Raw genomic sequence first — 14,499 nt, forward strand, 5'->3', positions numbered from 1 at the left:
TTCCCAACCACAAACATCTGTGTGAAAAACCCCGGAGGATGGACAAGAACTAACAGGTGTTCTGTGACAGCAGACAACAAGGCTGGATACATGTACACAGAGTGATGGAAGATGACTTGTTTGCAAAATAATTTCTTTGCTATTTTTAGCAGGAAGATTTTAACATTCAATTGCTGATGCTAAGTCTGTCTCATGGCACATGTGGACAGACAGAAAATGATAACCTGGAATCCCAAGATAAAAATCTGGAGAAAAGGTAAATGGACACATAGTAAGGTGGGATGCCTGCTATACATTCAGCTTTGGGATGCACAGACGAAGAAGAGGAATACTGTAAGACATATCCTACCCAATAAAAGTTAGAAGAGCTCAAGGGTCTGGACTAACAAATCACATATACTGAAGCCACAGAGAAACCCAAATGACCTACTTCAATGCAATTTGAAAATAAAATATGTTATGCACTGTGCCACTGGAAAAGGATCTTGCTCCAGAACCAAGATGTATATGTCACATCTTTCGTAGGACACACATATCCAGGAATGTAAAGCTGCCCTGGAGAAAGTAGAATATGCAGAGGAGTTTTTGTGTGCACACACAGACACACACACACACTGTGCTTTTTCCTTTCTTCATCAGGGCTTCTTTTCAACAGGCTAATGCTTTTGGGAATGAACCGAAACAGGAACTAGAGACAGACTCTTGGGTGTTACACCTCAGCCAGTCAGGGCAGAACAGTGCTGCTGTCACAGGAAACAGAAAGCACTGATGCCAGAGGTGAAACATGGGGCACACGCAGCAAAGGTTAAGCCAAAAGAGCCGGCAGTATTACCTCAGCACAGGAATGTTCAAGCAAGTAATGTCTAGGTCAAAACCTCCTTCCACCACCAAGGACATTCCCTTCCATTGCCACACCTGCACTGCCTGAATAAAATCACACTATTTCCCTGCACATGCAACTGTGTGGAATGACAAAAGAGTGAGCAACACAGAAGATTTAGGATGCTCTTTCCAGCCCTGTTACTGATTTACTAGGTTATTTCAAATCTCTTAGTTTCATTTTCCATATTTGTAATGAGGAACTAACCATATATATATACCTTGAATTTCTTGGGAAGGTATTAGTTATTATGTTTTTGTGAAATGTTTCAAGGTAACAGTTACAGTTAAATAACAGAATTGATGTTACATTGTGATAAAATAATCATCACTGAACTTGTTACAATGCATTTGAAGCAAGGATATACATAGCTCCTGCCATTTTCACTGATGGTGGAGACCCAGGTGTATTTGAACCCAGCTAGTCCTATCCACACTCCTGGGAAAAAGCTTATTAATTACTGAAGAATGCATCTTTCTTCCCTCCCCATCCCAAAAAAACTCCACAGCTAACAGACCACGTGTTTAGTGATGTGTGAGTATCCAAGATCAACATTTCCACTTTATTGGGCTTGTGTTGCCTGGCTTAAAGCAAGTGTCCATCCTTTTCCTCCAACCTCAAATGAAAGCCCTCTTCTCTTTTGAAGCGCCTGCAGACTAGTACTGCTTAAACTTTTTCAGGCCACAACACAGCCGTGTGGTTCTGAAGTACAAGCCTCCAGAAGAATGGTGACTGCCACAAGCAGCACACTGTGCTCGGCTCTCTGCTCACCAGGCTGCCCTGAGCCCATCTTCTGAACTGCCTGACTCTGGTCTACATTCAGTTGCAGTGTAGGCACACCCAGGGATCCAAATTCAAGAACATTAAACGAGTTACACAGCAGAGTGAACAAGTGACTAAAGAAAAGGAAAAAGTTTGATGACACCTAGAGAAAGTCTAATCTGAGACCAGAAACTTTGAAAAAAACTTCTGAGAATTTGGGCCACTTCTCTCCACCCAGAGACAAGAAAAAGCATGTCTTGTAACTGCTCACATGACAGCCTGGAAATAAGAGCAGTGTTCAGCAGGGTGTAATTACATGGTTGTACATCCTGCAGACGACAAGTACAATGTCATATACTCCTGGCACATTAGTAGCCTACGACCTCATTCCTAAAGAGTTTCTACAGTGCTCCCTCCTTTCCCACCCCAAGGAATGACAAATAGAATGATGACTTTTTCCACTTACTCTGTCTGCTCCTTGTGGATGATCCTGAGGAGCTGGGACGGCTTGTTTGTTGGGGTCCAGACTGAGAGAACTGAGGGGCAATGGCTGGGACCTTTCCCTTTCTAGGGCTCGTACTCTGCCCTTCTGGAGTGCGAGGGATCTTAGGTTTGCTGGTGAAGGCTGAGGGAAACTCGCTGTAGGAGGAGATGGAAAGGGTTAGCAATGCATGGAGAAATATGTATGCATAGTAAGTCTGCAACCAAGTGAAACCTGCAGTACATGCTGTGCTGTGACAGCATGACAGGCTGCTCAAAATTCAAGGAGACTGCAAATGGAGAAGAACATGGCACCACAGGTACTGCCTTGGGATATGTACTCACTGTGCAGCCTCTAACCTGGCTCTGTTGACCTCTCTATCCTACTCAAACCTCATTCTTTGCACAACGGGATTGAACAGGTTCAGTTAAGCTCCCTGCAAATCAGTAATTGATCTTTAGCCTGTTTTCCATTGTATTTATCACATTCAGTGACTCATTCTGAGGTGGAAAAAATACACAGATATGCTACAGCACAGGAACACATCCTTTTAGGGCACAGACACCATAATTTCTGCCAGGTATAGGTCACAGTCTTGGTAGACACAGGCGGCCTCCCTGGCTCCTGGCTGAGATAAGATCTGTAGAACTCCCTGAAGGCTTTGTCAAAAGAGCAAAAAGCTGTGATGGCATCTATAAAATAAATTCCCTAAGCACACAGGTTCCTTGTTCACACTGAGAACATAAAACATCTGCTGCTATTTCACAGGCTGTATGTGCTGCAAGAATATCATTCTTCAAAATTTAGTCAATAACTGTGTGAGGATACACTGTTCTTCCTTGCTCCCAGGATGTATTCTTTCCCAGGTACAAAAATAGAGGCTACCAGGAAATAGCAAGGCTCTAAAATACTTCTGAATCTATATTAATGTTTGCAGTAGTGATTCGATTTTCTCTTAAAAGGAGAAAAAGTTGGACTGAACTAATAGTTACATGAAAAAGCTCATCATATTTAAAAAAGGAAATCAAAGAGTCAAAGGAGATCCAAAAAGGTGCCATCCAAAGAGCAGTGATTAAAATGGAATGTCTCCGTGTTACTGACTCCACCAAAAGAACCCTTTGTGACAATCAGAAAGGGTGATTAGGAGGATTTTCAAGATATTTAATCTCTCCTCCTCCCCTGGGAATGCTGCTGAGTCAGTGCTGATTAGCCCTTCCACAGCCCTGCTTCACCTTGCACGGAGATTTGAGCAAGTGTTCCTTTTGTATTTTAAACAGCATTACTGCCTGTATTTTGCATTTGTATACGATAACAACTGCTCTGCTAAGAACCATCTCTGCAGCCCTCTACCTACGAGTATTACAAGTGTTAACACTTGTCTCACTTCAAAGGAAGAGGTGGCAGATGGCAGCAGAAACATACTAGCAAAAACAAACTCAAAAAAGTAAAATTGTCTACATAGAACTCCAAGGCGTGGACCACAGAAATATTTAAATATCTTTCTCTCCATAAAACAGTCTCATTGTTATTGCTTTTTCGTCATTTTACTCACTTCGGTAAAGTGAGCTAATTCAAGTGAATTGGTTTTTCAATTCACTTGTGCTCTTCATGATAATCTTATGTGTGCTATGATATTCTTAGGTAGATAAAAAAGGGAGATTCAACAGCCTCAAAGCAGTTTTTGAGCCACAAATGAGGGTTTTTTTCCCTAATTCAACAATTAGGAGATGAGACAGGAACACACAAAGGTGAATTAGACCATTTTCTCCAAGAATACACTTGGACTTTTGACCAATTTTACCAGATCATCAGAAAAGCAAAGCTAATACAGATCTAAGAAGGCCCTGCAGAGTTTAAGTTCTTTATTATGATAATACCAGACCCAGTCACAAATAAAAAAAGTGCTTTTTCAATCAGTCACAACTGTAAACTCAAGTCCACTAGAAATTTATCCTTGACTGGCTAAAAAGCACAATAGTGCTATATTCTTACGTGATCAAAATGCAACAGGGAGGGAATAGCAATGCCGGGGCAGCTGCCAGTCTGACATGCATCAGCTGGAATAATCATTTGTTCCTGTGGAAATAAAACAACTGCAACAGAAATGTCACTGCCAGGGTCTCATTCTTCTCTCAGACTGATTTTGTTGAATTTCACTTATCTCTGTGCAGTTAAATTCCCAATTCATACTGGTAAGTAAGAGGGGAAAGAGCAGTTACTGTTTCCCCACTCCAACTCAGCCCTCCTTTTCTCATAAATACCTCCTTAGGAAAGTCTTGGTATTTACCTAATAGGTATTTGCCTCTAGGAAGGAGACATTTCTTACAGTGGACAAAACCATGAGCAAAGCAGTGATTTATTAGTTCTGTTTGTTATGCAAACAAATTAAAGAACAGGAGTGAAAGAATGAAAGGCAGGTCTAGCTATTGCAACACCAACATATTAACAAAAGACCCTTGACATAGAAAACCCTGTGTTAGCTTGGACTGTGTGAATGGCTACATTCCCATATCCGTAACTCGAGGCTGCATTTGGAAATACAATTTACTGTACAAATTCGAAGGAAGTACTAGGTGAAAAGATATTATCTTCCTCTGCAGGATACTGCACCTGTGCTTTCAGTTCCAGCAAGCCCATCCATGACTGAGATTCAGACATACATTTATTAAGAAAAATTAAAGATCACCAGGGACATGCCTTTTTAATAACAGGTTATGACTGTAGAGAAGCAAATCACCTCACTAAAGTGGGGGGAAAGATGTTGCCAATTTGACTTGTTTTTTGCAAGCCAAAGCCTGAAAAATAATATCTCTCTCCATCACAAAGGAAGCCATTTGGCCATAAGCTTTTCACGGTCTCTTTCTATTATGTGCTCAGCTACTGTTACAACAGACAACAGAAATAAAATCAGTAATGATGGGACAGAGTTATGACTACTAAGTACTTCAGCTGAAACCAGTGATAATTTGTTGACAATATGTAATTTCTCAGATCTCAGCATGGAAACATCTCAATTGGGAAAAAACCTCCCAGCCAAACAATCAAAACCACACCAACCTCCTAAAAAACCCCAAAACCACACACAGGCATCTGTAGACCTGAAGGAAACAAAGTTATAGGCAGAGAGTCCAGTTTTCAGAAGTGCTAGAGCTTTAACTGACACAAATCATCAAGACCTCTGAAAAATCAGGTCCATAAAGAGCTAGTAAAACCTTTCCTTTAACACATCTCCACCCATTCTGTGATTTAGTCCTGGAATGTACTTGCTTTTAAAATTTCTCTACACTTACTGTTTAAAACTTGGCCCAATCAAATTCGCTATAGGAAAAAGCTGTTAATGTCTGAAGGACACATGCAGGCCCTGAAACTTTGGTAACCTTGGTCCAATTGCTAATGAATTCCTAGTTCTCATCCAATATATAACATCACAGTTGTACACATGACAAAAGCTTCACAGAGGGTTCAAGGTACCAGCAGGATAAGGAGAGCAAGACCTTTCATTTAACAGGAATAATTTCAAGGAAGAGTTGAATCCCATCGCTGGGTGACCTCATAATATTGCCTCCTTTGCTATATCCATCTAGAGGATAAATCAGAGACTCTGGTCAGCAGTGCTAGCAACTCAGAGTGTTTAAACACCCTGAATCCACTTTAAATGCTTCATTTTTCTTCCTTCGATAAGTTAATTCCTGCCCTGTTCCCACAGTCCTACCTATTTCTTTAATAAATGATTTTTCATGGGCTAGAGTCGAGTCATCTAAGGAAGCAATCAGGAAGTTTTATTTGCAGAAGACTGCGTTGAGCACGCATGTGAAGTTCATTAATAATGTCTTGCCTGAGATTTCTCCCATTCTGAACCAGAGGCTTCGAAATTGAACAGCTGCCTCTGGCACAGCTAAGGGTATTTTGTTTGGCAAGCACCATCACAGCTGTCTCAGGCCAGACTACATCATACATCAAATGACTTCACAGACTGTCTTTACAGCAGCATGGAATTAGCTGGTAAAACCCATCAGACTCCTCTTATACTTCTAGATACCCTCTGGATAAATCATACCTATACAATTGCCCACTGATGTTGTCCTCGGTGAAGTCTTGGGAAGACAAGATATTGTCATCAGCTGGGATGCTTCGGTCCATTCTTTGGCCTGGTGAGAATACTTCAGATGACTTCATTTCAACTGCTATTTAAAAAAGAAACACAGTTCAGGGAACAGTTTTCTCTTTACAGTTTTACTAGAAATACAATCAAGTCACAGTTCCTGCTGTATGAAGAAGTCCTTGAGGTATTAGCAGGCTACTGAGTTAGTGTGGCAGTACACTACAACTCATCACCTGAGCAAAATAACCGCAACTGTGTTAATTCCAGCCCTCTGTGGCTGGAAAACAAACTGGTTGCACTTTGCAGTAGCAATGGGATAGGAGGATGCAGACCATCACTTCACATATATCAGCTAATGTCCACTATCTAATTAAAACTACAGCAACTCAACCACTTGCACTTCTCTGTACACATCCACAGCCACTGCAGACAAAACCCAGTGTTTTACACTTCTGTCAGACTTGCTTTCTTCCATTAATGGGGAAGTGAAGTACAGTCAGTTTGCTGAGACACACAAGGCTATCAAGATGTGCAAGTTCAATAAAAGTTTAGGGAAAATGCCTAACTCCATTCCTGCTGTGCTCAGGACAGGCTGCCGTCCTGATTTGCTCTCACATGCTGATATGAATGCAGATCAGGTCACTGTCAGACAAGCATTTCTCTGCCCAGCACGTGTTCTGTCTGACATTCAGCATAATAAGCGCAGTAAGATGACCAGGGTTCATCTTTAGTCCACAAGTTTTCTGCTCACAGGAGACAAGAAAGGAAAAGTGCCAGAATTATTGATTTACCAAAGTGACAAAAAGGGAGGACAGACCCAGACAAAGTCAGATCGACCCAAGAACAGCTGAATATTTCCAGGCACGGAGGACATTAAGAACTGTTCTTATTTTTAGAAAACAAAAGAGGATCAACATTTCCTGAGGCTAAATTTAGCCTCCTTGAGATAGATATGAGCTTGATGATGCTAATTGTTCACATGAAGCTTTTATTCTGTTTTTTCACTCTTGATCTCTTACTATTCATTTCATGACTTGCCTGTATGAAACTGAGTCCCAAAGCATTCATGTGATCCTGGAAAACACATATTATGAATTGAGCGGTTTTCTGGTACTGCAGAACAACCATCAGACCAAGATCAGAACTCAACAAATTGCATATCTACTGGACAGTAAAGATGTTTGGCAGGGCATGACGAGGGCCTCTAGAAGTAGTACAATTATTTTTACACCTTTCTGTCATGTACTGTTCCCTGCTGTATCTTAGAAGGCACTAGAAGAGAAAGGGTTTATTTTCCATTGTCTTAAATTACAGCCTTTCCAATTTAAATATTACAAACCCCACTGCCCTTTGGAAAACAGGAGCTACACAAAGACCCAGTTCAATTATCATTATGTAGAATGAAAGTCCTGTCACTGACATAACAACCAAGGGGTCCAGCAGTGCAGTCTCTTTTTTCACTTATCTTCTCCTACTCCTCATTTCTAAGCCCCAAAAGATAAGAAAGACAAGCACATATGTCACTGGCTACCTGCAAAAAAGAGTATAATCCAGTAGTTTTATTGGTAGCCATCTACATTTAATTTTGACTGAAAACAGATAAACTTTTAGACATAGGCTGCAAGCAAAGTTCTGGCAATATGAAGCATTAAAGTGGGCAGGAACTTCTTCAGTATGAAGGCTTTGAATCAATATTCATCAAAAATTAACACCATTTACACTGCTGACTTACTGAGGCTCTCTGTTTAAAACTCCTCACAAAACTCTACAAGTAAACTATCAGACAGCAACAGCAGCACAGAAAAAGTGACAGAGATGAGTGAATGCATTTTACTGGCAAGATATTATCAAGATGTGGTTCAGAAGGCATGTTGAGCTCTGAATGGCTGCATAACGCCTTAGGAATTGCATCCAATTACACTTTAAAACAGCAAATAGGAACACTTTCGATATCTTCTTGGCTTAACTTCCTTTACAAAGCATGAGCATGTAAAAACCCATTCTTATTTTCTTCTCTATAGGAAAACTGTCAAGTCAGTATGCTTTTGACTAATTTACAGTCTTTGCTGACCTGAGTTGCAGCCCTGGGATGGGCTCAGCTGTACTCAAGGTGTTACTGTGCACAGCAAGCTGAGGACAGATACTCTCATTCCTACACAATAGCAAGAACTCAAGTGCCCATCTTGGGCAGGAGCTTCACCTGTTTCTATCATACAGCTTCCATTCAGCATGTTGTATTTATCAGCCCTAAGGCATTACGCAAGCAAATTCCTGTCTGCAAGGCCTCGGTTACTTTTCTCAGAATCCCTTTCATTTCCTTTAGGAAATTTAAAAAAATAGAAGAGAAAGTAAAAAGTATGCTCTTCCTTTACTGCTTCAAAGCATATTTTTCAGCAAAGTAAAGGCACACTTTGTTTTAACCTATTAATAATTCTGTCCCGGATATGCTGCAAGATCCTTTATCTAAGATTGCTGAACATTTTACCTTAAATCCATAACTGGAAAATGTTAATGAATCTCTGCAAGAAGGCTGAAACTCCCACATTCAAAGTTCCATGATCTTGTGCATATCAGAAATTCAGAAATCAAGTATTTCAGAAGTCTATACCCTTTTAAATTCCACCACATGTTTCTGAGCTCTCAGGCCCAGCTGAGTTTGCATTCATTTCAGCTGAAGCTGCAAGGGCAGAATCTTTAGCAGCATCACCCACAATGCAACTACACAGCATCAGGCTGCCCATCCTCCACAACCTTGGATGGTCTGAATGCAGTTGCAAATCGAAGCAGAGAACTGCAGCTGCCTTCAACTTTAACACAGAGGTCCAACCAACAGAGCCTGCAGGTGCCAGCAGACAGTGATTCATTTAGATCCAAACAAGGGTATATTTGATCAAGCAAGGGGCTTTGCCTGTTGGGAAGTGCACTGTCTTTGGGCTGCAGCTCTTTCCCTCGGCAGAGGACATTGCAGAGTGAAATACAGTATTCTTCATGCATCAGAAGCCCTTGGTTTGATCCTTGGCACTTCCACAGGAAACAAGATGGAGCCAGGCAAGTGAAACCATTGGTGTCTGCTGACCACAGATTACCTTCTGCAGCCATTCACTCAGCTCGAGCCAAAGTCTACTGTGTGCACCAAGGTCCTGCAGACTGACCCAGGGTCTATAAACAGAGGGACATCTCCACACTACAACAAAAAAATCTTAATCTACAATACACAAGCCAGGGCCCCAACAGCTGCCCCAGTCAAGAAAGGCATCAGCAATTAACAACAGCATTCACAGACTATCCTTACATGAAGGGGAAATGCAGAGGTCAGAAATGCTGGACTGGCTCCCACCACAAATGGGAGAATGACCACTCGGAGGAGATTGCAGCTTCTCATCTCCATCGTGACAAGAACTGGAATCGTTTTCTGGCCTGGAGGAGAAAGGAGAATGCAGGGTGAATGCTTACAGTACAGTTGCATGAGAGTAAATTCTAATTTCTTCTAATTGCCTGTAATGACATAGTAGATATTGAAATTATTTTATATTTCATATTGCAAACCAGTGCTAAAGACATAACTGCTTGACTGTAGCTCCCCTAAACCAGCTGACATCAGATGTATTTGAAATTAACAATTTTTCCTACTGCAATTCCTACTGCAATAAAAGAGCCGAGGAAAGGAAACTGTAACTGGAAAGGAAATCATAACTCCCTGCAGTCTGAAGATCTAAAATACCAGCATGACACTTAAAGAAAAAGACTGTAGAAATGGGCCTGAGAGGTCTTCAAAAATTAGCTTTTTCAAGGATTTAAGATTCACTCCTGAATATTACAAGGATCTCACTTTAAAGAGCAGTATGCAACACAGACTTAAAACAAAGTAGGTGAGAAGTAGAACTCTTGATTTCACAAGAGAGGTGGATCAGTGAGAAACTGAAGCAGCTGAAGGACAGAACAGGAGCACAACTGTTTAACAGTAAGCAATAAAACACAGCAAAAGCAAGAGGGGTGTGAAAAAATGTGTGAAAAGAAGTTGGCAGACACAGAAAGCTCCCTGCCCAATATCAGGTTAAGGTAACTAAACTATATCTCTAGTGAAAAGGATGCAGTCCAAGGAGGCAGTTAATGATTTCACAGCTCAATTAGTTTCTAAGGAACAGCTAGCAGAATATTAAGTAGTTCAATCCCCCTTGAGTGATCTCAGCCAGCAAGTCTTTAAAGAGGAGGGAAAAATGAAAAAAAAAAAAAAAAGAAAGAAGGCAGCTTTCCAGTATTTCCTGACTCCCTCAGCTCCATACAGCAAGAGCTTGTCCATACAGGGATCCCATGACAATTCATCTGAAGTAACTACAGCCTTGTCTGCACTGGGAAGTCATAGAAAAATTAGCATGGAATAGCTGCTACATGTGCAGTGGCTATTCTGCATTAATTTTCTGTGTGAATACTTCTATTCAGCACTAGAAATCTCCATCCCTCCTCCTCCTTTTGGAGGTTTGAACCAACAACTCAAAGAGATACGTTATAATATCTCCAACTGCTTCCTCTTTCATGATGTTTTTAAACGGAATATATTACGTGGAGTGTTACATGAAGAAATTCAAACAAGTTATATTCACTTCAATTCTGAATGGAAGCATTTACATAAATTTTTAACGTAGTTTAACTACTCTGATGAATCAAAAATTTCAGATAATTCAGATCAACTGTCCTGGATTTTATCAGGTAGATAAGTTGTATATGAGGCAAAAGTGTTTAACATTTTTCATAACTTTTCATCTGATACAAGCCACTTAAATACACCCAGTTCAGATATTGCTTTCAAACCAAGGCAGATAAGATTTTACTGTCTTCCTCTCGCAATAATTCCTAAGCAAGCATTTCCTCATTTTAGTCAATGAATTAGTACTAAAATTAGAACAGCATAAAAGTCATCAAAGCCTGTCCTTTTCTGCTGTAAAATGTAGTTCGAGAATGTCTTCATCTATTCACTGCAGTTTTCTTGTGCACAAATTAGCTGGATAGAAAGGACAAGCTTCTCATTCAGGGTGGTATCACTTGTTTCCTACTTAAACGTGTGAGCACCAAACACTCGTATTATTTCTACCATTTGGCCAGAGCAGGAGGGAAATTAATTTTCAGATATTTTCACCTCGTTAGATTTCTGCTGTTTACATTTTTCCTTCCTAGTTTGCACAGTGGGGCAACCTGTAAAGGCTGCTTCACACCTTCAAACTAACACTTCTCTTAGACCCAAAGCTACCAGAACCAGTATGGCAGAAATGTGGTTTTAATTCGTCTCCAGCAGTGACCTGAAGCCGTCTTGCAGAGGCACGAGCTGCACAACTGTTCAGCTGAGGAGATTCAAGTTCCGCCAAAATGTGCGTCACTCCAGTATCCCGGGACGCTTAAACAAACACACTGCCCGGGTAGGTGGTGGTAAAGAGAGGCACGAGATCGCTTCCAGAGGTTATTTCTGATGCGTAAATTGCAGTGCACTACATGGCACCATGAAATAAAAAGCCACTCCCACAGGTCTGCCACCGTTTTTCTGACTTCCCATAAGAAAGTCAATTCATTCTCACAAGCTTGGTTTTCCCTCTGCTTACAAAGCAGGAATGTAATGCCTAGACATTTCAGTGGTAACTACGATTTTTTTCCTGAAAAAATACTTTCTGAATAGGCTGTAAGGCTGTCCTAACAGCCAGTTCCACAGAATCAGCCCAGGTCTCCTAGTCCACCATGGGATAAATACTGCACAGGGAAAGTGGGACCTTGAACTCTGTAACACTGACCCCACAGTAAAGTGGCAACATATGTTTAGTCATATTTTAGCTAGGCTAGATTTTTAAGGCCTGCAGCTCTTTTGGAGGACTGCAGGAAAAAGATGAGATAATCACTATGTTACTAATATGAGCTTATATTAATTAGCTGCTGTTTTCTGGTGACATACAAACACACAGATTTAACACATAGGGAGAGGTCTTGCAAAAGCTGTGGACAGTATGATAGTGCAGAACGTTGACCACAGTGAGAAAGGACACAAAGTAAGAACACCAAATTCACACTCAGGCTATACCAGGCAGATGAAGTAGATGTCATGTTCAAGCAGATGCCATTTTATCCAGGCTAGTACTCAGAATAAAAATTAAGACTGCAAGACAAATTCTGCCCTGGGATAGCCAAAGGTTCTTTTTTTTCTGCTTCGGAAGTGTATGTTTCCTTCATCTGGCTTTTTAAAAGAATAAATGTCATCTGGTCATTTTTCCATGCTCAGATCTGGTACGTTACACTTATCTGTTCTAAGGCCCTGGTAACCTAATATGTTTAATCCCATACAAACAGTACACCTGCCAAAAAGACATATTTGGATGGCTCAGGAGGGCTCCTAGTCAGATCATCTGCTTGTAGGAATGCTAATGCCAGCACGAGACAGTAGGAGGGAATAAATATGGGCAAGATAAAGTTGCAACCACTCCTTGTCCGAAACAACAACAGACTTCAGTCAGATTCAACTACACCTGTGTAACTACAGCCTGAATCAGTCCTCACTGTCCTCTGTATCCATCTTCCACACTGAAAAGAGGAGGAAATGTATCTTAAGAAAATATGAATGTGAAAGCAAACAGTGGCAGGGGGGATGATATGGGACAATCATCAGCGCTGATGGTTGGTTCTTCTAAGAGCCACATCTGACTCCATTGCACTGTTCTGTTTCAGGTTACCTGTTCATTTTAACACACTCGGCTATATCGATACTGTGACTTTTGAGTACCTGTTATTCATCCTTTGTTAGACATGTAGTCTCTCAGATTAAGTATCCACAGAAATGAAAACATGAAATCCTTGCAATAACAGTTGCCTGTATTGTAGCTACCTAAATTTGACCAAATACAAAACTGAATGGAACTGAAAGTAAAAAAATCATTTAAATTTGAAATCTCATTGGTATTTTACTTCCACGGTCAGGACAGTGAGCAGGACAGGTATCATCTCAGAAATTAAGGCACTCAACTATTTCAAGTATGTGACCTCAGCCGATGGATCTTCCTCTGCCTACAATATTCCACTCCTTTTTTTGAAATTATCTTTAAGGAATGACAATGGCAATGCACTTTTAGGTAGGGAAGGTTTATTTATTAGGCACTGTTGTGGTTTTTTTCTTTGTAGTTGTTTTGCTTTTTAAAGGAGCTTAAAAAACTCAACTTGGTCTCATTTGTTTGGACTTACATTAGATAGGCAGTTCTGTGATAACCTGGTGTCACAGGTCTCTGGAGAGGCTCATCTATACTCTGATGGACACCAGAAAATAGCTTCTTCTTAGTTTTTGGAGTATGAGTCATTATCTGATACACAGAAAATGAAGAAAAAAATAAATCAGTGGAAAGACAAGTAACTGGAGCCACAGAGAACATTCTGTAGAAACATTGCATCAGAAACTAAATCACATTCTGGTGTCACTAGATAAAACTGCTTGGAATCACTGTAGGCTCTTCCATGACATTTTATCTCAGGTCATGTTTCCATCAGCAGCATTGGACTCTGGGATCTGGAAGGCATAGAGTTGCATTTATTATAGTATGGTTTGGATAGGAAAGGTCCTTAAAGATCACCTATTTCTAACTCACCTGCCATGGGCAGGGACATCTTTCACTAGACCAGTTGCTCAAAGCCTCATCCAACCTGGCCTCAAACACATTCAGGGATGGGACATCCACAGCTTCTCTGGGCAACCTGTGCCAGTGCCTCACCACCCTCACAGTAAAGAATTTCTTCCTTATATCTAATCTAAATCTGCTCTCAGTTTAAAAGCCATTCCCCTTTGTCCTGTCACTACATGTCCTCGTGAAAAAGTCCCTCTCCAGCTTTCTTGTAGCCCTTTTTAAGGACTAAAACCCTACAATAAGGTCTCCCTGGAGCCTCCTCTTCTGCAGGCTGAACAATCCCAACTCCCTCATCTTGCTTTCATAGGAGAAGTGCTCAGCCCTCTGAATATCTCAGATTAGTCACAGCACACTACATGGCATTCATACAAACTTTATGCTTTTTTTCTTAATAGCTTTTTGCCGCTTGAAGTAAGACAGACAATACTTGATCCGGCATAACGCCTGCAGGAGCAGTTAACTTTTCAACTTTTTTTTTTTTTTTCAAAATAATTTCAGACCAGCAGAATGTTCCAGTATTAACCTGCTCAGTACTTTGCTTTGTGTGACCAGAGCGTCACTGATGTAGCACTAGAACCCTAAGGCTGCCTGTAGCTTATTATTAAGCCACAGCCTGACCACGCCCTGT

General features: G+C 40.9%; 1 protein-coding gene across 4 annotated transcripts in view; it reads right to left on the reverse strand.

Moving 5' to 3' along the window:
* ARMC9 (armadillo repeat containing 9) overlaps positions 1-14,499 on the reverse strand; it is a 65,771-nt gene that overhangs the window by 4,459 nt on the left and 46,813 nt on the right. For 3 of the 4 annotated variants that reach the window (XM_032698527.1, XM_032698523.1, XM_032698525.1), the window contains 4 exons: positions 13,438-13,553; positions 9,518-9,642; positions 6,181-6,307; positions 2,109-2,281 (listed from right to left, as the gene is read on the reverse strand). In XM_032698527.1, coding sequence (XP_032554418.1) covers positions 2,109-2,281; positions 6,181-6,307; positions 9,518-9,642; positions 13,438-13,553 — 541 coding nt within the window. The remainder of the gene's footprint in view (positions 1-2,108; positions 2,282-6,180; positions 6,308-9,517; positions 9,643-13,437; positions 13,554-14,499) is intronic. The other variant, XM_032698526.1, reaches the window with a different exon arrangement.

Source organism: Chiroxiphia lanceolata, chromosome 10 (genome assembly GCF_009829145.1).
Source record: "Chiroxiphia lanceolata isolate bChiLan1 chromosome 10, bChiLan1.pri, whole genome shotgun sequence".
NCBI lineage: Eukaryota > Metazoa > Chordata > Aves > Passeriformes > Pipridae > Chiroxiphia > Chiroxiphia lanceolata.